The 27,325-nt window shown below is 39.0% G+C and overlaps 1 protein-coding gene across 3 annotated transcripts in view; it reads right to left on the bottom strand.

The window, feature by feature from the left end:
* The window catches only part of ARHGEF12 (Rho guanine nucleotide exchange factor 12), a 149,755-nt gene that overhangs the window by 10,980 nt on the left and 111,450 nt on the right, over positions 1–27,325 (bottom strand). For all 3 annotated transcript variants that reach the window (XM_032167722.2, XM_032167724.2, XM_058424524.1), the window contains 16 exons: positions 26,999–27,104; positions 26,421–26,558; positions 25,588–25,620; positions 25,148–25,262; positions 24,280–24,385; positions 21,796–22,008; positions 17,522–17,654; positions 17,026–17,061; positions 16,544–16,698; positions 15,459–15,605; positions 14,027–14,112; positions 9,369–9,494; positions 7,419–7,533; positions 5,345–5,445; positions 1,602–1,679; positions 81–156 (listed from right to left, as the gene is read on the bottom strand). In XM_032167722.2, coding sequence (XP_032023613.1) covers positions 81–156; positions 1,602–1,679; positions 5,345–5,445; positions 7,419–7,533; positions 9,369–9,494; positions 14,027–14,112; positions 15,459–15,605; positions 16,544–16,698; positions 17,026–17,061; positions 17,522–17,654; positions 21,796–22,008; positions 24,280–24,385; positions 25,148–25,262; positions 25,588–25,620; positions 26,421–26,558; positions 26,999–27,104 — 1,764 coding nt within the window. The remainder of the gene's footprint in view (positions 1–80; positions 157–1,601; positions 1,680–5,344; positions 5,446–7,418; positions 7,534–9,368; positions 9,495–14,026; positions 14,113–15,458; positions 15,606–16,543; positions 16,699–17,025; positions 17,062–17,521; positions 17,655–21,795; positions 22,009–24,279; positions 24,386–25,147; positions 25,263–25,587; positions 25,621–26,420; positions 26,559–26,998; positions 27,105–27,325) is intronic.

Genomic DNA, 27,325 nt, shown 5'->3' with positions numbered 1-27,325 from the left:
CTTCCCTTTGTCACAGGAAACTTTCCTATTCCTTCCCTTTAGCCACTCTCCCCAGAACTAACAGACAATATCAGACCTACCAATAGTTTTATCTCTATTCACCTTCCAAACCAATGGCCCTTCATGAATCATCTTCCTTTTTGTTAAATCCAAATTCTGGCAAAATAAAGAAAATCATGCACAAATAATTTCCAAGCACTCAGTAACATGATATTCTACATAATACAGTCTCTTTTTAAGAAATTTTTAATATAAAATACACCATTTACATTCAATTATCATTATTGCTATTTGTCAGTTCTTGAAAATGGCACAAAGGCCATCATATTAAAGTAATCTGCATACAATTTTCTAAAAAGGAAAAGGTATCTTGCAGAAAAACATTCAGGAGTACTATCTTCCAAACCTCACTCTAAACAGATGATAACAGATTATGAAGATCAAGTTACAAGCATTCCCCCACTAGATTCTCAACGTATCCTTTAATTTTTCTGTGAATAACTGGATGAGCATGGTACATATGCTTGTCTATAAGAAAGTGGCTTCTGAGTTCCAAGGCTCTAATTTCAAAGAAAGTTCTAAGAACTAGTACTCATGAAAAGTCCAGGTACTACTCAGGCTTGGTCTAAATATTAACAACTTATTAGTAAGAGAATCATCTTTTAGTATTAGCAGCTCTAGAACACTCTCATTCTTTGGAAGCTAAGGGGAATAAGCACATTTACGTGCTTGTTGACAAAGTATTAATATATGACATAAAAGCCTATTTTAACAGCCACCAAATAAATCTGCCAAAACCACCACCTAGTGAAATGGTGCAAAAAGACTTAAAATCCGAAAAAGTTAACACATAAGCTCACATACTAGAAGTGGCAATTAGTAAATATTTTACTATCGTTCCTATAATGGTTCTAACTTTTATGCTTTTGAAGAGCCTCATGAGAAAATAATATGTTATCTTGTGTTATTAAATGATCTGGAAAGTTACCATAGTAAACAGTCCTACCCTTATTTAAACTACAGAACACAGGCTGGGCGTGGTGGCTCCTGCCTGTAATCCCCACACTGTGGGAGGCTGAGAAAAGAGCGCTTGAGCCCAGGAATTCTGGATCAGCCTGACAACACAGTGAGACCTTGTCTTTACAAAACACAGAAGTAGCTGGGCATGGTTGCATATACCTATAGTCCTAGCTGCTAGGGAGGCTGAGGTAGGTGGACTGCCTGAGTCCAGGAGGCCAAGGCTGCAGTGAGCCAAGATTGCACCACTGCATTCCAGCCTGGGCAACAGAGCGAGACCCTGTCTGAAACAAACAAACTACAGAACACAATAAAATTAAATTTTATAATAATTAGTGTCCCTTAGTCTCCTGCCAATTGCTGTCATGTAATATTACAGTTTCATGCAAGATATTCCTCTAATGAAAGACTAATTTTCATACAGATCAGGCATTTAAAAGGCAGCAAAAAAATCAAAAATACAGATAATCTACGATACAAGAACTCCTTCAGGTGATGTATATTCTCACTGAGATGTTAATTACCTGCCAGATCTTTAGCAAATTTTATTTTATTTTTTAAATTATGATTAGACCATCTCTCACCCTGAGCTCTTCAACATTTGGGTACTCTGACAACTTCAGGCTGGAGGTATCAAGGCGACGCTGATAATCTTCTAGGCGCTGAAAATTAGGCAGGGTGGAACGAAGGTTAGTGCTTTGGTCATTAATGACCTATTTCTGAATCAAACTTGGCATTTAAAATCTCCATTTTGGCCAGGAGCAGTGGCTCACGCCTGTAATCTCAGCACTTTGGGAGGCTGAGGTGGGTGGATCACGAGGTTAGGCGATCATGACCATCCTGACTAACACAGTGAAACCCCATCTCTACTAAAAATACAAAAAATTAGCCGGGCGTGGTGGCGGGCGCCTGTGGTCCCAGTCACTTGGGAGGCTGAGGCAGAGGAATGGCGCAAACCCGGGAGGCGGAGCTTGCAGTGAGCCGAGATCGCACCACTGCAGTCCAGCCTGGGCAACAGAGCGAGACTCCGTCTCAAAAAAAAAAAAAAAAAAAAAATCTCCATTTTACTGAGCTCTTTGCAACGCTAGACAGGACTGAAAACTCACTCTCTTCCCGTGGCTTTAGTGATACTATACTTTCCTAGTTTTCCTCCTACCTCTTTGGCTTTTCTTTCTCAATCTTCTTTTCAAAGTCATTAGTCTCTTATTAGCTTATATTTATTTTCTGAATATGTAAATCATGCACACAGTACAAAATTCAGATGGTGATATAAGGCAAAAAATAAAAAGTCTCCCTCTAACCTTGTCCTATTGCCCCATCCCCCTCAATTTTCCCTAAAGAAGCAATCACTAATATCCATTTCTTGGGTAGCCTTTGAGAAAAATTCTATGCAAATAGATATGTATTTATTTATATATGTATATATAAGTATGCTTGTCTTTGTGCATGTTGTGTGTATATGTCCTTTTTTAAAACAAGATATGGTAGCATAATATATTCATATATGCATTCCTTTGGTATTCCTATATGTATTCCTCATTGAAATGGTAGAATACGTTCATATAGGCATTCCCCTACGTGTGTGTGTGTGTGTGTGTGTGTGTGTGTGTGTGGTGTATGACTTATATCTTGGGGTTGTTCCACATTAGCACATATAGAGAGTTATTTCATTTTTTTATAAATGACTACAGGATATAAAACTCTGTAAATAAACTATAATTTATTTCATTACACCTTACTGATGGGCATTTAAGTTACTTCAACTCTTCTATAACAAACAATACTGTAATAAAGTGGACGTAAATATATGTCTTTGTACATCCGTGTAGGGTATCTGTAGGATAAACTTCCAGTACTGTTGGATCAAAGGGTATGTACATTCCCCCTCAAAATCATTTCCAAATACATGGAAAAGTCTGAGTGAGCATAGCGAACACCTATATATTACCATCTATATTCTACAATTAACATTTGCTGTATTTGTTTTATCATGTTTCTATTTATTCATCCGTCTATCCATCAGTCCATCTTATTTTTTGGATGCATTTCAAAATAAATTACAGACATAAGTACACTTTACCTCTAAACATTTAAACATCCATATAGTTCTTTTTAAAAAAGTAAAATTTGCATACAGTAGAACACACATTTTAAGTGTGTGTTCCATGAAGTTTGACAAGTGCTTATACATTTGTGTAACCTAAACTTTTATCAAGATAGAAAATTTTACCATCACCCCAGAAAGTTTCCTCATACTTCTTCCCAGTTAATTTCTACCTCCACATCCCCAGTGGCAACCAGTTTTCTGGTTTTTTCCTACCATAGAATAGTTTAGTCTCTCTTAGAAGTTCATATAAATAGAATCATAGATATGTACTCTTTTGCATCTGTTTTTTTTCCACTCAGCATGTTTGTGAGATTCATCCATGTTGTGTGCCTTAGTGGTACATTCCTTTTTTATCACTCAGGGCATTCTATTTTATAACTATACCACAGTTGGTTTATCCATTCTGTTGATAAATTCTAGCTTTTTCGCTATTATGAATAAAGTTGCTATAGGCATTCTTGTCTAAGTCTGTTTGTGGGTATATCTTTATCTTCAGATAAAGATATATTTTATTATTCAGAAAATCTAGGTCCATTTTCTTACGATTGGCGTTCCTACTAAAGTTAATTAATTTGTTATGTGTCATTCCCAGCAGGCACAATGGATAACCAGCCTGAGTATGCCAGCTCATCTATACCAGGGGTCTGCAAAGTTTTTAGTAAAATGTCAGTTAGGCTTTGCAGGCCATATAATCTCTCTCACAGTTATTCAGCTCCACTGTTTTGGAACAAAAGTAGCCACAGATAATACATAAATGAACAGGCTCTGTGTAGTAAAGAACTCTAATATGGTTCATTTCTCTTGAGCAAATCACTAGGAACAGAACTGCTGAGTCAAAAGATAGATATAAGGGTACCTACAGAGTTTTAATTTAGATAAATATTGCTATATAACCCTCTGGGGTTTTATCATTTTACACTCTGAACAGCACAGCTGAAAGTACTAGTTTTCCTACAGCCTCACCAAGAGAGTTGTAATCATACTTAGCTCCAAAGAAACTACATCCATCTTCATGGATTCAATCAGCCCCTGTATGCTCACAATCTTAAATTTTTATCTTCAACATGGTGCTCTTAGAGGTGGACCCATATAGCCAACTGCTTACTGTATATGTCTACCTGATATCCCAACGTGACCTCATCATCTTCCCCACAAATGTGGGGCTTCTCCACTCATCCTGTCCATCCAAATATGCAATCCAGAAACCTGGGGGTTTATTCTTGACATCACTTTTCCTTCAAATCCTTCTTCAAATCAGTCATCAAGTCCTGTCAATTTTACCTTCTAAATACTTCTCCAACTTCTCTAAGCTGCCATCATCTATCCTAGATTGCTGCAAGAGGTTAATAAATGGGCTCTTTCATCCACTACCCTTCTTCAACTCATTCTCCATAGAGCAGTAGGGGTGATACTTATATAATGAAAACCTGAACACTATATTCTTCCTTGTCTATGCTGAATTCCTACTGCTCTTAAGAATAAAAATCAAAATCTTTAACCTGATCTCCAGGGCCTTGGTCTACTTCACCTCATTTTATGCCACTCTGATTTTGCTTTTTAGGCATGATCCACACTCATTTAAATTTTCAGTTCCTCCAACAGACCATGCTTTCTTTTTCCGTCAGGACTTTGGTATACATTGCCTCTACCTCTAGGGTTGCACCCTTCAGATCGTTTTGGTTCACTTCCATTCATCCTTCAGAGCTTGGCTCAAGTGTCAATTCCTCAAGAAAATTTTCTCTAATAGGTACCACCTAACATCCCCAAACTAAGGTAGGCCCCATAGTTATATATCATAGCATCTTGAAATTATCCTTGATAGCCGCTATCACAACTGATACAAAATATTTGCACTATAATCCTGTTAAATGCCTTTCTATTCTCCTAGCAAACGAGCTCAGTGTGGGCAGATATTGCACTCATTTTCTCAACTACTCTGTACCCTCTGCCCAGCATACAGTAGATATTCTATAAATATCTGCTGAATGAAGAGATAAATGAAAGAGCCAACAAGCAGCTTGAGATGTTCCAAAAAGTCAAATACGACTCCGATACTCTATCACAGATTGATCTTGACCTGCCTACTATGTGAACAGTAAACAAATGTTCTCCCTGTCCATTAGGTAATGATAGTTTTAGCAACTATTTCACAGATTCCAGGTAATATTAATTTAATGTTCTCCCAATGTCATCCTGTACCTTCTTGTTTTCCTTTTTTACCTGCTTGTTTTCTGCCTCCTTGACAGCCTGATTTACATAATTTAAGATCTGACGACAGTGATCTGCAGCTTTCTTCACCTTCTCCCTTTCTGTTGGCCATTCTAAAGATGGGAAAGAAATCCAAAATGTAAAAGAGAAGAAATAAGCAAAAAACCACAAAATATATGTAAATGAGATTTCATTTCATTTCAATACTTTTACGAGCATATTAAGACCTTGAAGATTTTTGTACCAGCTTAAAGCCTCTGTCAGAGTCTCAATTCAAGCAGTCTTCGGACAAGTAAAACTTCTTATAACAGGACTTTAAAACATAAATTCTAATCTTTAAAAAGAAATCACAGTACAGAACCCAAAATCCAAGAAGAGTACCAGGACCACTATACTACACACTCCAGAAGGGCAGGTCTCATTTACTTTGTAAACAATATAAATGGAAATCCCTTCTCCTCCTAGAATTTCACAGTGCATAGCCTACATAATTATGTCCAGTGAACTTGTTAAACAAAATTTTTTAATAACACAATTCAAAATAATTCCAAAACAAGTTTCTTTGAATTTGAGATTATATTTAAAGAAAGAAAATAGATTACAACATTAAAAGAAGATGAAATTCATCAAAATGTATTGAGGCGGCAAGCCAAGGTGGCTCATGCCTGTAATCTTAGCACTTTGGGAGGCCAAGGCAGGCGGACGGCCTGAGATCAGGAGTTCGAGACCAGTCTGGCCAATATGGTGAAACCTTGTTTCTACTAAAAATACAAAAAACTTAGCCAGGTGTGGTGGCATGCGCCTGTAATCCCAGCCACCCGGGAGGCTGAGGCAGGGGAATTGCTTGAACCTGGAAGGTGGAGGTTGCAGTGAGCCGAGATTGTGCCACTGCACTCCAGCCTGGGCGACAGAGTGAGACTCCGTCTCAAACAAAACAAAACAAAACAAAACAAAACAAAACAAAACAAAACAAAACGTATTGAGGCTATGTCATGTCTATAATACATAGAAGACCAAAATCAGAACATTCAAAATTGTAATCCTCCAAACCACAGTCCAATTACACTGAGCAGATATATTAAAGTGTAAAAATAAATGCGTATGAGTGTAAACCACTTTTGTTACCAGGTACCATAATTTAAAATTTCCTGATTATGCATTCAAATTCTCAGGCACAAGAAACAAGATTTCAGTTGCATTAAATTATTAATGAGAGCTAAGTGTATGAACCTAAAGCTCAACTGAGAAACAGATTCACTTCATGTTTCAAAACGGGAGAGTTGGAATTACACCACGTTGATTTGGCTTAATAAAAGTTATAGATAGATATCCATGAAACATCTCTTCAGCCAAGGATGAACCTTCTTCAAAGCAAAAATGACGTAGGCTAGAACAAGGATGGTCGAACCAGATAATTTTACACTTTGCAGGCCAAATGGGCACCGATAAAACTACTCGACTCTGCTGTTATAATGTAAGAGCAATCAGGGACAGTACATAAACAGATGACCACGGCTGCGCTCCAATAAAACTTTATTTACGAAAACAGACAGTGACCATGACTTGGTCTATGATGCATAGTTTGATATACCCTGTGCTAAAGCTACTAATGGAGTACATTATATCAAATAGCCCGAAGAAGGCTAGATTATATCTTGTTAGAAAATCTTGGCTGGGCATGGTGACTCATGCCTATAATCACAGCACTTTGGGATGTGGGAGGACTGCTTGAGGCCAGGAGTTTGAGACCAGCCTGAGCAACATAGTGAGACCCTTCCTAAAAAAAAAAAAAAAGCCAGGTGTGGTGGTGTACACCTGTAGTCCCAGCTGTTCGCGAAGCTGAGGTGGAAGGAATGCCTGAGCCCAGGAGTTTGAGGCTGCAGGAAACTATGATTGGGCCACTGCACTCCAGCCTGCACGACTGAGTGAGACCCTGTCTCAAAAAAAAAAAAAAAAGAAAAGAAAATCTTGCCGTACTATTTGGAAATCCAACTCCATTCAGGATGCTGTAAGATATTATTTACAGGATATTGGGTGTTTTGTTGTTGTTGTTCTTAAGCTTTTTATTTCAGTGAAAATGTTGTACCTGTGTATTTGGCAATATTATCCAACAGAAGTGGGTACTTAGTAAGCCTTTGCATTTGAGTGGGAATAATATCCTTCAGTTGAAGACGACGACACAGTGGATTACTTTCAGCATCCTAAAATTAAATTGAAATAAGTGAATCTGTAATTCTTATTAGAACTTATACATGTACCATGCATTCACCATAAGGGTTTAATGCATCACAGTTCTGGTTATTAAATCAAGATCTTTAAAAAATGCCAAGATATATCGTTGCCACACTATACTTCTGCTTTCTCCTTTAATCACATAATGGGGGAAGGGAGCCTCTATCACTAAATGAATGGCTTTTTTGTTGTCTGTTTAAAGAAGGACTGAAAGCATCCATAAGCAGCTCTACGTATAGCTTCCTTGTGTTAAAACAGTTTTATCTTCACCTATTCAGAAAATCTAGGTCCATTCTCCTATGACTGGCATTCCTACCAAAATTGGTTAGCTAATTTGTTATCTGCCATTCCAAGTAGGCACAATGGATAACTGGCCTGAGTATGCCAGCTCATCTGTACCAATGGTCTGCAAAGTTTTTAGTAAAATGCCAGTTAGTAAATATTTTAGGCTTTGCAGGCCATATAGTCTCTCTCACAACTATTCAGCTCCACTGTTTTGGCATAAATGAATGAACAAGGCTCTGTGCAGTAAAGAACTCTAATATGGCCTCCAAGGTTCCCATCCTCTTGTGTAAATACTCTGTGTAATCCTGTGCCCTTCAGTATGAACATTTTGGAATCTGTGAATACAATGGGATATCACACCTATGATTAGGTTGCCACCATATGATTTTGAGATCATAAGAAAGGAAATTATCCTGGCTGGGCCTGACTTCATTAGAGGAGCCTTTAAAACAAATCTGTGTCAGAAAGCCACAAAGTCAGAAAGCCTAGAAGAAAGCAAACATCCACCTCTAAACTGCCTAATGGGGCCATATGGCAGAGATATCTGTGTTCTCTAGGAGTTGAAACTGGTTCCTAGCCAATAGCTAGCAAGATAGGACCTCAGTTATACATTTACAAAGAAATGAATTCTGCTAACAACCAGTGAGCTTAGAAGAGAATCTCGAGCATCAGATGAAAACTGCAGCTCCAGCTGACGCTGTGATCTCAGCCTGGTCAAACTCTCAAGGGAGGATCCTGCTAAACCATAGCCACACACCACAACAACTGTGAGAAATCTGTCAAGTGGCCATGTTTGTGTTTACATAAAACTTTATAAAAACAGGTAACAGACTAGATACGGTCTGTCGGCCATAGTTTACCAATCCTTAATTCATATACCCCAGTGAGTGTGGCTGCTGTTATGTTTTTCCCCGGATAAGCCCATTCTCATGCTTTAACAATTTTCTCTTAATAGAGCATACAGTTGTTTCCTGATAAAAGCCCGTGGCAATGTGGATTTCTATATTAAGTATTTTAATCCTGACATATATTTTTTATTATTCACCATTCCAAAGTCATTTTTATACCTTCTAGGAATTTAAGAGATAATGTATAGCTTTTAAAAATGTTAACATGGGCCGGGCGCAGTGGCTCACATCTGTAATCCCTTTGGGAGGCCAAGGAGGGCGTATCACTTGAGGTCAGGTGTTCAAGCCCAGCCTGGCCATGGTGAAACCCCATCTCTACTAAAAATAGAAAAAATTAGCAGGGGTGGTGGCGCATGCCTGTAATCCTATCTACTAGGGAGGCTGAGGCAAGAGAATTGCTTGAACCCAGGAGGCAGAGGTTGCAGTGAGCTGAGATCATGCCACTGCACTCCAGCCTGGGCAACAGCAAGACCCTGTCTCAAAAAAAAAAAAAAAAAAAGTTAACACAGATGTAATCTTTGTAAAAGTCTTAGTCAGAATTCCCCCAGTTTATCTGATAATTGATAAAAACTTGCCTTATTTTTTTTTCTTACATGACTCACTCAACTCACTTGCACAAAAGTCTGAAATCGAGAATCCTTTTTCTGACGAGACTTGATCATTTCCAGGGCGAAAGGTTGGTTACTGCAAAAGGTAGCAGCAGCATGTTTCAATTTCTCCTCTCCTGGTCCGCTGAACTGTGCCGAGAATGCAAAGAACACAAAAGAGAATGGGATACTGAGCTTATACAAGGCCAGACAAAGTGACAGACAACCAGAATCCTTTCAACATTTCAAGTGACAAAATACACAGAACTGCATATCTATGTGGAATATCAATGGTTCTCCATTAAAAAGGTCTGACCTTGACACAACCAGACCTTTTCTGATCATATTCCAATGTTTTCTTCTTTTTTTCTTTTTTGAGACAGTCTTGCTCTGTCACCCAGGCTGGAGTACAATGGCACGATCTTGGTTCACTGCAACCTCTGCCTCTCAGGTTCATGAGATTCTCACCTCTGTCTCCCAAGTAACTGGGACTACAGGCACACGCCACCATACTCAGCTAATTTTTGTATTTTTTAGTAGAGACGGGGTTTCACCATGTTGGCCAGGCTGTTCTCGAACTCCTGACCTCAGGTGATCTGCCCGCCTTGGTGTCCCAAAGTGCTGGGATTACAGGTGTGAGCCACTGTGCCTAGTCCCAACGTTTTCTTGCTTGTAGCCTATCACAACCTATTACCTTTCAGTCTACGTTACTTGTAAATTACACAGAAAAGCTGACATTTGGAGAATATAAGATAGAAAATGCCTGAAGACTGAGACTAAATTTTCATTTCCTTTTTTTTTGTTTTTTTTTGAGACAGAGTCTCATTCTGTGGCCCAGGCTGGAGTGTAGTGGCACAATCTCAGCTCACTGCAACCTCTGCCTCCCAGGTTCGAGTGATTCTCCTGCCTCAGCCCCCCAAGTAGTTGGGACTACAGGAGTGCGCCACCACGCCTGGCTAATTTTTTTTGTATTTTTAGTAGAGACAGGGTTTCACCATGTTGGCCAGGCCAGTCTTGAACTCCTGACCTCAAGTGATCCACCTGCCTTGGCCTCTCAGAGTGCTGGGATTATGGGCATGAGCCACTACACCCGGCCTAAAATTTAATTTTCTTACACCCTGAAACCTTTACAACAACTACTGTCTTACTACTCTGGGAAGCAAATCCTTGGCATACTAGCATTCTTTCTTACTCAGTATAAAACCCACTATGACCATGGGCAGGCCGTAACTTTTCTGGGTTGAAACAAAATTAAATCATTGCTGTTTCACCTGTGCAGCAGCTGGAGCTGGCTTGGGGGAGATCAGTGAACTTATGAATTCTTTTGCTAAAAATTATACTTCTCACTAATATTTTTTAATTTGTAAATTTAAGTTTGCATGTGCCATGATTTTAAGATTTCTGATGGTTAAACACCTAAAAAGTGATTCACTAGTAGGTGCTCTTAGAAGTCAAATACACTGTTTTTTAATATAGCCTCTATACTTGTAGATAATTGCTTTATGGTTTACGAAGATGTTTTCCATATAATCTTCCATTTAAAGCCATATTCCCAAAAGTTTGCACACAAAGGCATTTTGTAAAAAGCCCTTCTGTAGCGCATTTGTAGATAAATTCAGAGTATTTTTTCAAGTAGGACACATACAAAGCAATATTTTAATAGGTCACTCCAATTTTGTATTCTTACTCTATGATGAATATGACATTCAACATGTTTAACAATGAGACTGGCAGCATTTTTAGCATGTTAGTCAATCAAAGCACCACCCAATTACAAAGAGCAGCTGGGTTTACCAAAGAAAATAATGCCCCCAATCTCAAGCAGTTCTACAGTAGTTTTTTTTGTTTTTCTTTTTGTTTTTGTTTTGAGATGGAGTTTCGCTCTTGGTGCCCAGGCTGGAGTGCAATGGCTTGATCTCGGCTCACTGCAACCTCCACCTCCCAGGTTCAAGCGATTCTCCTGCCTCAGCTTCCCAAGTAGCTGGGATTACAGGCATGCACCACCATGCCTGGCTAATTTTGTATTTTTAGTAGAGATGGGGTTTCTCCATGTTGGTCAAGCTGGTCTTAAACTCCTGACCTCAGGTTATCTGCCCCCCTCGGCCTCCCAAAGTGCAGGGATTACAGGCGTGAGCCACTGCGCTCAGCCTCTACAGTAGTTTTACAAGCAGTTTAAGTATAGACGTTCCTTGACTTCTGATGAAGTTATATCCTAATAAAACCATCAAAAATTGAAAATATCTTAAGTTGAAAATGCATTTAATACACTGAACCTACCAAATAACATAGCTTGGCCTAACCGACCTTAAATGTGCTCAGAACACTTGCATTAGCCTACAGCTGGGCAAAATCATCTAGCAGTACAGTACACTGTAGAGTGGTTGTTTACCCTGTGATCACATGCCTGATCAGGAGCTGTGGCTCACCGCTGCTGCCCAGCATCGACAGTAACATACCACATATTGCCAAGCTCCGGAAAAGATTAAAATTCAAAATTCAAAGTATGGTTTCTACTGAATGTGTATTACTTTCCCACCACTGTAACGTAAAAAAACTGCCAAAGTTGGAACCATAGTAAGTCAAGGATTGTCTGTCTATGTAAAGTGATCTTAAGGAAACAATACTGGAGAAATACTTTCCAAAATGATTTTACTTAAACGGCAAGAGTAAAATCTAAAGCCCTATTTATGATTTTTGCTTTTATGATTTCTGGCCAATGCCTTCTTCTAAATTAATGCTTTGTATGCGACAGTTACAAACCACCATTCTGCTTTTCCTCAACTTTTTACAGGTACAGGCATACCTCATATTTTTATTGTACTTTGCAGATACTGCATTTTTTACAAATTGAAGGTTTGTGGCAACCCTCAGCAAGTCTGTTGGTGCCATTTTTCCAAAACCATGTGCTCATGTCATGTCTCTGTGCCACATTTTGGTAGTTCTCATAATAGTTTAAACTTTTTCATTTTACTCTATCTGTTATGGTGACCTGTGATCAGTGATCTTTGATGTTACTATTTATTGTTTTGGGGCACCATGAATAACACCCACATATGGTGGCAAACCTAATGGAAAAATGTTGTGTGTGTTCTGACCACCCCACCAACTGACCATTCCCCAACTCTCTTCCCTTTCCTTGGGCCTCCTTATTCTGAGACACAACAATATTGAATTTAGGCCAATTAACAACGCTGCAATGGTCTTTGGGGGTTCAAGTGACGAGTCGCACATCTCTCACTTGAAATTAAAAGCTAGAAAGGATTAAGTTTAGTAAGGAAGGCATGTCAAAAGTTGAGATTTGGCTCTATACGCCAAATGGCCAACTTGTGAACACAAAGAAAAAATTCTTGAAGGAAATAAAAGTGCTACTCCAATGAGCAAATGAACAAGAGGAAAGTGAAACAGCCTATTGCTGGCATAGAGGAAGTTTGAATGGTCTGTATAAAGAAGATGAAATCAGCCACAATATTCCCTTAAGCCAAAGCCTAATACAAAGCAAGCCCCTAATTCTCTTCAATTCTATGAAGGCTGAGAGGTAAGGAAGCTGCAGAAGAAGAGTTTGAAGGTAGCAGGGGTAAATTGATGAGATTTAAGAAAAGAAGTCACCTCCATAAAAATAAAAGTACAAAGTGATGCGGCAAGTGCTGACATAGCAGTAGAAGCTACAGTAAGTTATGCAGAAGACGTACCTGAGATAATTGATTACAGTGGCTACACTAAACAACAGATTTTCATTGTAGATGAAATAGCCTTCTATTAGAAGAAGATGCCATCTAGAACTTTCATAGCTAGAGAGGAGAAATCAATGTCTGACTTCAACATGTCAAAAGAAAGGCCAGCTCTCTTGTTAGGGGCTAATGACTTTAAGTTGAAGCCAATGATTATTTACCATTCTGAAATTCCTGGGACCCTTAAGAATAATGCTAAATCTACTCTGTCTGTGCTCTATAAATGAAACAACAAAGCCTAGATGACAGCCCGTCTGTTAAGACCTACTGCTCAGGAAAAAAAAAAGGTACTTTTAAAATATTACTGCCCATTGACAATGCACATGGTCACTTAAAGACTTCTGATGGAGATGTACAAGGAGATTAATGTTGTTTTCAGGCCTGCTAACACAATATCCATCCTGTAGCTCGTGGACCAAGGAGTAATTTTGACTTTCAAGTCTTATTATTTAAGAAATATATTTCATAAGGTGATAGCTGCCATAATAGTGATTCCTCCGATGGGTCTGGACAAAGCAAACTGAGTACCTTCTGAAAAGGATTCAATATTCTAGATGCCATTAAGAACATTCACGATTCACAGGAGGAGATCAAAACATCAATATTAACAGGAGTTTGGAAGAAGCTGATTCCAACCCTCGTAGGTGACTTCGAGGGGTTCAAGACTTCAGTGGAAGAGGTAACTGCAAAAAAACTAGGATTACAGTGGAGCCTCAAGGTGTGACTGAATCACTGCAATCCCATGGTATGACTTAATGGATAAGGGTCTGCTTCTTACAGATGAGCAAAAAAAGTGTTTTCTTGAAATGGAATCTACTGCTTGACCTTTCTCAGCTTTACATTAACTTTGCAAAATGGGTGAGTATGCATATTTGGAAAGGTTAATTACTCAACCTTGAATCTGACCATCAAGTGTCCATAAAAATATTAAAAAGAAACAGAAAATTTCCTTACCCATGTCAGCAAATCTTCCCCAATCTGATCGATAACAGAGGTCTCATTTCTCTTTCGAACAGCCTTCATTTGTTCATTCAATCCAACTAAAGATAAAAAGATAGAAAAACGTTCGTAACACATTCAGTGTAGACAGAATTACTGGTAGTACAGAGTAGCTAATTTTTTTTTTTATAAAGAGGATTTTCACAGTAGTATAGCTGCTTCTTATCTCCTCAAATATAAATCTGGACATAGTGCTTATACATCTAGATATTATAAGCTCTATCTGAAAAACAGGTGCTAAACAAAAAACATTTTTGGAAACTAGCACATTACATACACAGTGGTTGCATCAAATATTCATTTAACCTCAAGACTCCATCTATAATCAAGCTCAAAAAGAACTTGAATTTAAACAGTACAAGTAATTCTGTTCACTGATCCTCTCAAAATGTTTAAGAGTGAAGGCAATGGATGTAATCAAGCCTGAACTTGTCAATGCATGCCTGTGAAACCCAAGATTATCCACAAAGGAATAAAAGGCATCAATTTGGTTAGCAGATGTTTATAGGTAGGGATGACATGAAAAAGAAAGATAAAAAAATTAAGGGTCATAGAGAAACAGTGACCTATAAATGAGAGGAACATCATATTACTGTCCACAAAAGTCCAAGATGACTTCAACCAATAAAATGTCAACAAGGTAGAATTTTTATATACTTATTCAAGTGTTCCAAGCAACAAAACAATAAAACAATCCCTGAGGCCAGGCGCAGTGGTTCATGCCTATAATCCCAGCACTTCGGAGGCCGAGGCGGGCAGGTGGATCACTTGAGGTCAGGAGTTTGAGACCAGCCTGGCCAACATGGTGAAACCTGTCTCTATGAAAAATACAAAAATTAGCTGGGTGTGGTGGTGCACACCTATAATCCCAGCTACTCAGGTGGCTGAGGTGGGAGGATCCCCTGAACCCAGGAGGCAGAGGTTGCAGTGAGCCAAGATTGCGCCACTGCACTCCCGTCTGGGCAACAGAGCGAGACTCCATCTCAAAAAAATAAAAACAATTCCTGAAAATTACCGAACCATGCGATTATATACCATAAACTACTATTTACAAAACACATTTATACATATATTATTATATTGGAGATATATATTTAAAGAGATACATATATTATAATAGAAAATTTTCAATGGTGAATTTGACTATTCATGTTTTTCACCTTAGGCAATGACTTTAGACTGGAAGCCCTATGTTGACACATTGTATATGAAAGATTGATTGTTAGGAAAAGGATCTAGTCGAAGTTCCAATCATTCCTTTATTTATGTTACATTCTCACATATAATCTCAGGAATACTAACGTGGGTACATTTACAAAATTTTATACTCACAATCTTTTCTCTATTGGAAATGTTAGGGGCAAAGATCAGAGCTAATTTCTCTTACTGTGAAGTTGAAGAATATCTTCCAAGTTTGAAAAAATTTTCCGTAGCTCTGAGGGTGACAGAATTCCTTCTCTGGACACTCGCTGATAGAACACTTGATCAAGAACCTTCAGTGTTCGAACATGAGCTCTTTCAGTGTAGAACAATTCTGAGCAGGAAAAACACAAGAAATGTTGCCTTACTTAGAACAATTCCATGGGATCAGTCATAGTCTTTAGCTGGAGTGAAGTAGCAAATGAATTATATAATAAATTATTTATCATTTAGAAAGGATGAAATATCTCTGAAGTCATTCTGATTCCAAGAAATTCTCCTACATACTGGCTCTGAGAGTTGAATACTGACAAATAAAAAATATCATTCAAAAGTATTTTTTTAGTGTATTCCCAAACACATCCATCTGTTTATAATAATACCCACCTATCACAACTACATCATTAAGAAAACTGTAAGCCCCAACATCATATAGCCTTTAACTTGAGCCCTCTTAAGAAATAATAGTGCTTTTAGTTATCTAATTTGCCTATAAACACTCATTTCTGGGGTCAGGCTTATAATTTCATTATGTTTCAGTATTGTCAGAGACAAAATATTTATTCATATCACATGCTAAGGATAGTAAAGGGTACAGCATCCATGCCACACATTTCTCACATACATGCTACGGTAAATAAAGAACACTGCACTTCGATACAGAAAGACCAGGAACTAAATTTTTTTCCTTATACATTATTAGCTGTATGATCTTAATGAATTCAATCTCCCTGGGCCTTACCTTCCTAATTTAAAATCTATGCATAAAAATAACTTAGTTGTTACAACGACTTTTCAACTTTAAGATCTATAATGCTATGAATCTTAAATATCTTTAAGGCTTAACACGTTTTCCTTTTAAATTATCAATAAGAATCACAGAAGCATTTGCATTTTCTTGAGTTCAAGAATTATCTGTCCAGTTTAATTTCCTCTTTGTTTAAAACCAAAGGCTAGGAGAAACTTTGAAGCAAACTCCAAGGCTGAGAGACTTAATTTACTCTGACAAAACTCAGTATTTGTAAGCAACAACAACAAATTGATTACACTCACCATTAATCACTTCCTGTCTTTTGATCTCACAAGGTTTTAGTCCCAATAACACTTCTCGACTAACAAGCTGCTGCCAGTTGGGTGGATCTGTCTCTAAGTCATTTTCAAATTGTTCATCCTCACTTTGACTTTCTCCAAAAGCTACACTGTCAAACCTGTGAAGAAAAGAGTGAATTCAATTTGAAGACTTCAGGTGGACAACGAGAAACAGCACAAATCTTTATATTACAATAAATTCTAATCAGATTCCTGAATCTGACTTAGCACAGAAACTGACATTTCATCCTCTCCTACAAATGGCTGTTTTATACATACTTCAAAATACAGCTTTTGAATGACCGGTGTTTCTTAAGAGCTTTCTTTTATACGACATAACAGATTGCTATGCAGGGTTTCTTTTCCTTTAAAATGGAACTTTAGAGGAAAAAAGGTTACATTTCTTAAAATGCGCCTTTATTGAAAGCTGCTTAAGATTTACTTACTTTCGAAAGGGCTTTGGTGTCCCATGTTCAGTCACCCTAAAACAATGGAGAGTAAAGAGTAACATGAAAACAAAATGGTGGTAAATACATTTATACCAAAGATACTCAAAGCTAGGTTAAACTCCAACAGCTTGATAAATAATTCTTTGGGATATTGTAATAATTTAATATAAAATAAATTGAAGAAAATCTGAGTACCTTTCTAAATTTCAGTAACAAGTTCTCAAATGGTGTTTTAGTTTTTATGCACCCAACTTATTTATTTATTTTATTTTTTACACTTTGAAGTGGGGGCTCACTACGTTGCCTGGGCTGGTCTCAAACTCTTGAGTTTAAGTGATTGATTCTCCTGCCTCAGCCTCCCAGGTAGCTGGCATTATAGGTACATACCACCATGCCAGGCTTAAGTGCTAGAATGCTACTAAGTATAGGAATAGGATATAATGTAAAAACTTTAAGTAATGCCCTAAGCTTCTCTAAGATATCACTGAATTACCTTTCTACTTCACATTCCTCCTCCTGCACTTGGTCTAATGGAGGGGCTGGGAAATCAAAGACAGTATTGAGAGTACGAGGTGTGCCATCTAAGGTGTCTCCAGGTGCTGGCATTTCTCCAACTTGCTTTGATCCTGTAGACAAAAGTCAGACATTTGAAGAGTGTTAACACTTCATAAAGTCACTGGTCACCAAAAAAAATTAGTTCCCAGAAGAGCTTCAGCCTAATCCATAGCTACATTCTTATTTAAACAACTGCAGGTTCACTAGAACTAAAAATTTAATATACAAAATTATGGCATCTCAGGCTCATGTGATCCTCCCATCTCAGCCTTCCAAGTAGCTGGGCCTACAGTTGTGTGCCACCACACACACCTGGCTCATTTTTAAATTTTTTGTAGAGATGGGGTTTTGCTACTTTGCCCAGGCTAGTCTTGAATTCCTGGGCTCAAGCAATCCTTTCGCCTTGGCCACCCAAAGTGCTAGGATTATAGGTGTAAGCCACCATGCCTGGTCAGAAAAATAATTTTTAAAATTGCTTCTTAAAAATTAACATAAGAAATAGCAAGGACTCACACAGTGCAGAAGAGTATATGATGAGGAACAACATTTTCCCATCTTATCCTTTTCTACCCCCAGTATCAATCCTTTTTCATGTTTTCAAGTGAGTTACTATAGTGATCCAACTACAAATAACTTCTTTCTTTTTCATGATTTATTATCTTTAGTTAATATCTATTTCTTTCTCCTCTGAGGATTTTGTTGACTTACACTTTCCACCTTCACTTTCCTCCCATTTCTTCCCAATGTTTAATAGTTTCATCATTACTACTAGCTGGGTTATTAGTTACTACCTAAATTTAAATGACATGTCTATGTTTTTGTTCTATCAAAAAGTTAGTATCTCAACTCTCTTCTATGTCAGGTTAGGTATTCAGTGTCCACATCCTCCCTCTAATTGTATTTCCTTCCTTCTACCTTTCATTTCTTTCAACTACATTTTTACTTGCATCATTATAAGAATTTTTTACATTTATATTCTAATCTGCAGCCATAATGAACTATTCCATGCTTTGCTTGGTAGGGTTATTCTAAAAGTCTGAAAACCAAGAAAGAGTGCTTATGACATATATATACTGTCATCTACTACATACCTGTATACATCATTCCTGCCAGATTAAGAAGTATACTAGTTAGGATTATATATATTTTCCTACTGGTCCAATGATGCAATCCATGGGCCACTTCAAACAGAATATTTATTAAAGTCTTTCTTACACACCATCAATTGCTAAAGATCATGCCACTTTTTATTTTGCTTCATGTTTAAATCATGACTTATTTTCCTGAACAATTCTGTTTTTCTTAACATTTCTAAATGCTTTTTATTGCTGCCAAAGTTATATAATTTTATCAAGTCTCAAACTGTTTCCTCTGCTGCTTCATACTATCCACTGCCTAAGATCCCCATTTTCTTATCTGTGATGTTCTTGTCTTGTCCAATCTGGAGCAGTGGCTCTCTTGGCCTGTGACGCAACCATCATTTTAGAACTGCCCTTTGCCATTTTCCTGGGTATTTCCAGTGTTTCCTGGATCCCAGGACATTTTATTTCTCAATTTTTCCTCTCATGTTGGTAGAATGTATATCCTCAAATGATTTTAAAGGGAAAGGTACATTCCAGTTAAACTGTGGACCTTGTGTATCTGAAAATGTCTTTATTCATTCTTCATATTTGATGAATAGCTTGGACGGATACAGGATTCTAAGTTCAAAACCATTTTCCTTCAGAAAGTTGAAGGCATGGCTCTTTTGTATTTCAGCACCTAGTGTTATGATGAGGAATGTGATGCAGTATAATCTCCATTTTTTTTTCTCTGAAAGCTTATCCCTGGTGCACTACAATTTCAAAGGACATGTTAGGAATGGATTTTTTTTTTTTTTTTTTTTCTGGAGAAAGGGTCTCGCTCTATCGCCCAGGCTGGAGTGCAGTGGCGCAATCTCGGCTCACTGCAAGCTCCGCCTCCCGGGTTCACGCCATTCTCCTGCCTCAGCCTCTCCGAGTAGCTGGGACTACAGGCGCCCGCCACCACGCCCGGCTAATTTCCCGTATTTTTAGTAGAGACGGGGTTTCACTGTGGTCTCGATCTCCCGACCTCGTGATCCGCCCGCCTCGGCCTCCCAAAGTGCTGGGATTACAAGCGTGAGCCACGAATGGATTTTTAAAAAAGCATTCACTATAGATGGTTCTCAGGGAGCCCTTTCCACCTGAAGATGGGTATTCTTTTTCAACTCTGGGAAACTTTCTCCTGTTGTTTAACCATCTCTTTTCCATGTCCTCAGCTGACTTTTTGTGAAAGAGACAGATGCTGGCTCTCTGTAGTGGTTCTCTATATAATTCTTTTCTCTCAAATTTCTATCCTTTCATATTTCTGATGTGCACTCTAAAATATTTCCTTGACTTTAATTTTAGGGACTTCTTTTTTTTCCTTTAAACACTGATAGTTGTGGTGGTCTGAAAATATACTCACACATTTTTTGATATTCCTCCCCTCAGGGTTGGAGCCTAATTCCTCCCTCCCTGAGTATGGGCTAGATTTAGTGACTTGTTTCTAACTTGCAGAAGTGACAGAGTGCACCTACAGAGACTAAGTCAGAAAAGACACTGGGGCTTCCTTTTCGCTCTTTTTTGGGATACTCAGGAAAAGCCAGCTACCATTTCATGGAACACTCAAGTGTCTCTATGGAAAAGTCCATGTGGCAAGGAGCCAAGGCCATGAGTGAGGAGCTAAGGCCTCCTGCAACAGCCACCTGAGTGGGCATAGAAATGGGTTCCCCATGGGTGGGGGGGGATCCCGAGATTCTGAGCAAAGCGACAGGATTACTGCTAACTCCAGCTCCCAGGATGGTGCCTGACATGTGACGGGCATGTGATTGGCACTCAATACATATACTCAATACATATGTGATGAATAAACAAATGAATTTTTTTTTTTTTTTTTTTTGAGATGGAGTCTCGCTCTGTTGCCCAGGCTGGAGTGCACTGGCACGATCTTGGCTCACTGCAACCTCCACCTCCTGGATTCAAGTGATTCTCCTGCCTCAGTCTCCCGAGGAGCTAGGATTACGGGTGCATGTCACCGCGCCTGGCTAATTTTTGTATTTTTAGTAGAGACGGGGTTTCACCATGTTGGCCAGGCTGCTCTCCAACTCCTGATCTCAGGTGATCCACCTGCCTCAGCCTCCCGAAGTGCTGAGATTACAGGCATGAGCCACCGCACCCGGCCTTGTCTTCCTGTATAACCTCTTGCTCCACTGAGGCTCTCATGCTCTGGATATTATCACATTCTCTTCTTCCTCACAACAATCATCTAGCAATGCTAAACCTTTGGCTGGTGGCTCACAGTTTTCCTCTCCATGATAGAAATCACACTTGGTGACCTCACAAGCCATGAATATTAAGCTATTCAAACTCCTGGCTCCTTGGTTCCTTGCCGTCTTCATCCCTAGTAGCCTCCTCTATGGCACCTCAGGGACCACTCCCAGAGCCTCATTCTTGATCATGTCACTACCAGAAATTGAACCACCTCCCAAACAAGGATGAAGACATGGTAATAAGCTCCTTGCCCAATTACCTACAATGATTACTTCATATCTTTCTTTACTCTTCAAATTCCCTTGCTCTTCTCATTGAACTCTCACTCTCACTAAACAGTCTTACCCTTTACATACACTCTACATCTCATCTCTTTTCTCCTCACAACTCTGTTCTACTACATATATACTGTCTCCTACATATTCTACCTTTTCTTTCAGCTGGCTTCCTATTAACATTGAAAAATAAAACCTCTAGTTAATCTCAGATTTTTAAAAAGTCTTCTTTAGATACCCACATCTGCCTCTAACTACTGACCAGTTCCATCAATACTCCCTTTACCTTCCCTTGACTGGACTTGGCACAATTTGCATTCTTTGTATTTGTGACTATCACTCTCAAGAGAGTAAGCTGCATGAGGCAAGCATCTGTGTATAATTATTGCATGTTAACATCCGGGACAAAGCTAATGCCTGACAGAGAGCTTAATAAATATTTCTGGACAAATGAGAACTTAAATTATCATTCAGCATAGATTTCTTATTGGTTGTAGCATATTAAAATGTTAAAATTAAATTAAACTGGGATTTAGTCTTGATTAACTTGCCATTCTATTTTTTAGTTGGTATGTTTGTTTTAAAATCTTGAAGCTTAGTTAAGCTGAACCACAGCAATAGCTCACCTGTATCATTCTCTTTCCCTCCTTCCTGGGAAAAAGAGGCCCCTGAAGCTATAGAAGACATGGAATTGGCAGGCAGGTATCCAGCATCTGTTCCTTCATTTGCTAACCCACTCTGGCGCAACTTGGCAGAGTCCTGAGGTTCAGGACTCACAGATGAGGGTGTGGATAAGTGCTTAGGGTGGCGCGCCTTCTGTAGTTCCATGGCTCTGCCAACTGAACAGAAAATGATGGTTAATAATCTGTATTGCGGCCGGGTGCGGTGGCTCAAGCCCATAATCCCAACACTTTGGGAGGCCGACATGGGCGAACCACGAGGTCAGGAGATCGAGACCATCCTGGCTAATATGGTGAAACCCCGTCTCTATTAAAAATACAAAAATTAGCCAGGCGTGGTGGCACGCGCCTGTAATCCCAGCTACTCAGAAGGCTGAGGCAGCAGAATCGCTTCAACCCAGGAGGTGGAGGTTGCAGTGAGCCGAAATTGCGCCACTGCACTCCAGCCTGGGTGACAGAGCGAGACTCCGTCTCAAAAATAAATAAATAAAATAATCTGTATTGCAAATTAGCTAAAAGCAAAAAAGGACAATGTAAAAGAATCTGGTAAAATGTGTGAAACATGGTAGACCCTAAAAATATATATTTAAGTGGATTGTTACGCAGAGAAACACAGACAGACAGACAGATGAAGGAGGGAAGAAGAGAAGAGAGAAACGGAGAGGAAGGTAGAGGAAAGATGAGATGGAGGAGGGATGAGACAGGATGATGAAAGTGAGGAAGAGGAGGATGTAGGGAAAGAAGAAGGGTCATGAGAAAAGAAGGACAGCAATGGTGGACAGAGGGAGGAGGAACACTGAGAGACATGCAGCTGTGTTCATTTGTAAGAATGAAGATGAAGTCTTTATTTTTGTGAGTTCTTAGTAAGCTCCCACCCCAGTTCTCCCCCAACACTCACACCTTCATCATCATAATGTGCCTCAAAGACCATCCAGACCAGTCCCCATCCTGCTAATTATCCTTATTCACAAAGTCACCAAAAGAAGCCAAAGACTCCCACTCAGCTGTTCAATATCCAGAGCATTCTACACCCTCACACAGCTTTTTATACCCTAATCTCTTAATTCCTCAAATTCTTCTTTTGTATACCTTGGAACTCACGGTTAGCATCTGTGAAATCCTCCATTTCTTTAACTTCCTCTGAAAATTTCACACCTTCTCAATGTTTCTCAACAAGAGGCACTAATGGCATTTGAGGGAGAACTCCTCATTGTGTGGGACATTCACTATCACAATCCTACTCCCACCACTCTACCATGCCAGTATCTTTTGTTTTTGAGACAGTGTTTCACTCTGTCACCCAGGCTGGAGTTTAGTGGCGAGGTGATGGCTCACAGCAGCCTGGACTCCGCAGACTAAAGCAGTACTACCTCAGCCTCCCGGGTAGCTCGGGCTACACATATGCACCATGATACACAGCTAATTTTGGCTGTTCTTTTTGTAGGGGCAGGGTCTCAGTATGTAGCTCAGGCTGGTCTTGAACTCCCAGGCTCAAGTGATCCTCCCGCCTTGGCCTCGCAAAGTGTTGGAATTACAATCAAGAGCCACTGCACCTGGCTTCAGTATTTTCAAATGTGGTACTGCCTGAGACAAGAACCATCACATGACCTCTCCCCATGGTACCACCATCCCTATTTCTCCTGCAGCCATCTCAAGTGAGCTGATCTCTTTTTATTGGGCCTGGGGCAGAAGGGAAATCAGAAAATAAAGTACAATGCAGAGGTGGAAAAATTTTAGAAGTATGGAGACTAAGTAAATATGTATAAAGAGACTAAACAGTGGTGGAGAGATCTATACACACTTTTTTTTTTAAATTTAACAAACATAAGTTGAATGGAAACGGAATCAGAAGCGGTAAGTAAACTATGTTATGGACATTTGACAGAATACTGCCACTAAAGACGTGTTTTTTGTTTTTGTTTTTTTTCCTTTTCTTTTTGTTTTATTGAGACAGAGTCTCGCTCCAGTGTCGCCCAGGCTTGAGTGCAGTGGTGCAATCTCGGCTCACTGCAACCTCTGCCTCCCAGGTTCAAGCAATTCTCCTACCTCAGCCTCCCGAGTAGCTGGGACTACAGGCGCGTGCCACCATGCCCAGCTAATTGTATTTTTAGTAGAGACAGGCTTCATTGTGTTAGCCAGGATGGTCTCGATCTCCTGAACCCGTGATCTGCCCGCCTCGGCCTCCCAAAGTGCTGGGATTGCAGGCGTGAATCACCACACACAGCCCACAGAAGATGTTTATGACAATTATGTAGCAACATAGGGGGTACTTAGTTCAGAAATAACACTGAATGGAAACAAGGCATATTGGGAGTTCGGTAAAATCATTTCAACAACTCCTTTCTCCAGAAATTCATTCTAGCTGAAGAAGCCTCTGATGTGAAGAGGGCCTGGAGTAGTGAAAATGCAGCACTTCAAACTTCAACATACTTGCACTGTTGTCATGACGGCTTGGTCTCCGTGGGGGTCCCAGGATGCTGGGGAATCCTCTTCGCTTCCCTTTTTCTTCCCCTTCTTTATCTTTCTTCATACTTTGCTAGAGTTGAAGTACAAAAAATAAGAGATATGTAACAGAGTAAATTTCTTTTGCGATTTTCATAGTGTAATGCTAATAGTTAGTTCAAAGAAATTGTTAAATGTAAATGAAAACCCGTGCACGTGTGTGTGCACACAGAGCACTCATGAAAAGTTCGCACACAGTACTGTGTACACCTCAAACTCAAGATGTTTTCTTCAAACCCTTTATCACTGACAGCTTTGGAAAATCAAAGGGTAATTTTATAGCACATTTACCAGGAACTTACTCAAAACCATTCATTCATCCATTCAGCAAATACTTACTAAGCATTTTACTAACAGTTGAAAATACAATAATAAAGGAGGTCCTTGTACTCATACAGCTTTACAATCTAGTAAACACTAAACAAAAACACAAATAATTACAAACTGACAGAATACTCTACTGCCACTAAAGATGTTCATGACAATAATTATGTAGCAACATAGGGGGTATTTAGTTCAGGCAAAGTACAGGAAAGTATAAGGCATGAACAGAATCAGAAATAGCACTCTTTGTAAACTGCTAATTTCACTTTTCACATTGTCTAATAATAGTTTATATGTCTGGATTTCTAACTAGATTTTGAGGTTCTTGAGAAAAGAGATAGTATCTTATAAATGTTTGTATGACTACCATTAATTTGCTGATTAAGTAAATACTAAGACGATGAAAGACACTGCAACCAAATGTAAAGAAGCCCTAAGGCCTGAACGCGCTATCACATTATTTCAGTCTTACCTTGATTTTGGGAAGAAATCCAATCCGACCTCTTTTGTGCTCCAAATTTCGAGGCTCTTTCACTTTTACTCCCAAATGCTTCATATACATGAGAATAACATACTGCATGGTGGAACTGGAGGAGAAATGACGAAGTAAATTAAGACTTCTGAGAAGGGAGGGTCGGTAGAATAAAGACATTAAATGATTTCCAAAACCCCAAGGTTGGAATTATTGAAATGAATCAAACAAAAACTAAAGAACTATCTAGTCATTGCACAGAGAAGAGAATTCTACTCAGGACAACAGTAGAATATTAGTCAAATAAATACAAGCCACCAGAGGGAGACCACAAACTGTATTTGTAAGTTAAAAGAAATAAATTGTAATTTAGGGCTGAAAGGAAAAAACATAGCTTCTTTTTTTCTTAAAATTCTAGGGAAAAAAAACAGTTATGTTACCTCTTATCTTCCTCTACAGCCTGAGCAGTCATCCTAAAAAAAAAAAAAGTTTAAAAATGAAATATGAAAGTTTAATTAATTTATTTTTTTGAGACAGAGTCTCACTCTGCCACCCAGGCTGGAGTGCAATGGCAGGATCCTGGCTCATTGCAACCTCCGCCTCCTGGGCGCAAGTGATTCTTGTGCCTCAGCCTCCTGAGTCGCTGGGATTACAGGAGGGCGCCACCATGCCTGGCTAATTTTTGGGTTTTTAGTAGAGATGGGGTTTCACCATGTTGGCCAACTTGGTCTCGAACTCTTGGCCTTAAGTAATCTGCCCGCTCGGCCTCCCAAAGTGCTGGGATTATAGGAGTGCGCCACCATGCCTGACCTTAAAAATTGTTATTAACTTAGATACCTGAAATAACAGAACAGAGCCTAATGCTTTGGGCCACACCCTAGAATAAAATACCAAAAGAACCCTCATCCCCTAAAGAACCGTATCTGTTTCACCCTCATGTCACCAACTGTATATGTTTCATGGCAAGAAATATTTCCAAGACCTATAAATTGAAAATAATGAAAGTAATCAACCTGTTTTTGATCACTGATTAGAAGTTTTAGAGTTACCCATTTACCAACGCCCAGAAAAAGGAACACAAGAAATTTATCTAAAATAAAGTATCAGAAAAAAGAAAAAAAAATCCAGTTTCTCAAGTACTATGACAAAATAAACGGCTCCACGTACACGATCTGACAGCTCTTCTAAACCTGCCCAAAGGGTACTTCAAGCATAAGTAGCATCTCAGTAGAGAGGGCATTTCCACATTTCCACATATACTTCTATTACTTACAATACTTCTTCAATTTTGGCAACAATCTGTTCTGCACATGTCCGCTCCTTCTCCAAAGTCAATCGGTCCTTGTCTCGCTCTGCATCAAGTTTCGTCAGCTCACTTTCAGCCAAGGTCAGTCCCATACTACGTTTCTGCCTAAAGGGAATAGAGAAGTTTCCTGAGGTAGCCTAAAGAAAAACTACCTCACTCTGGGGACGTTTCATCACAGGCTCCATAGCTATGGTTTCTAGGAACAGGAAAAATGTCACTTTTCCACTTATGGGTCCACGTCATCTAGGATACCAGAGGAAAAAATTCTAGAAGCAATGACTCCAAGAATACATACAATATCTTAAAGGAACACACTTAGCATAGACACAGCACTGAGCTCAGATCCTGAAAGTGCCTGGAATGGAGAGTCTGGACTCTCAGTTCCACTCTAACCCTTTGGCTCCAGATGTTCATTATGTTTTAATAACAATAAGACCATATGGTTTATCTAGTGCTAAGCTAAGTATTTAATGTGCAACTTTTTCTTACCTAAAAAAAATTAATTTAGGATCATCATATGAAATTCTATCCACCACTAAGCTTACCGAAAATCTTCTAAGTGCCTTTGAACTTCTGGATGGACTCTTTCTTGCATAGTTTGGATATAGTGGCGATGCAGATCCTCAGGAATTAGCTCAGGTCTTCTCTTTTCTTCATAAATGAAAGGAATGATGTTATCTAAAGGTATGTTCTGGGCAACATACAATTGGCAACATAGCCATGCTACTTCTTACAAATTTAACTTAGAATATGCCAGAGGCAAGTTCTTCAGGGCAGTTCATATATTTCATCCCAGAATTCTGATTTCATTTACTCTTTTATTTATTATTATTATTATTATTATTATTATTATTATTATTATTATTATTATT

The sequence above is a fragment of the Hylobates moloch genome, unplaced genomic scaffold (genome assembly GCF_009828535.3).
Source record: "Hylobates moloch isolate HMO894 unplaced genomic scaffold, HMol_V3 SCAFFOLD_11, whole genome shotgun sequence".
Taxonomy (NCBI): Eukaryota; Metazoa; Chordata; class Mammalia; order Primates; family Hylobatidae; genus Hylobates; species Hylobates moloch.
Note: the sequence above shows the minus strand (reverse complement) of the source record. Positions and strands in the feature narration are given on the sequence as shown.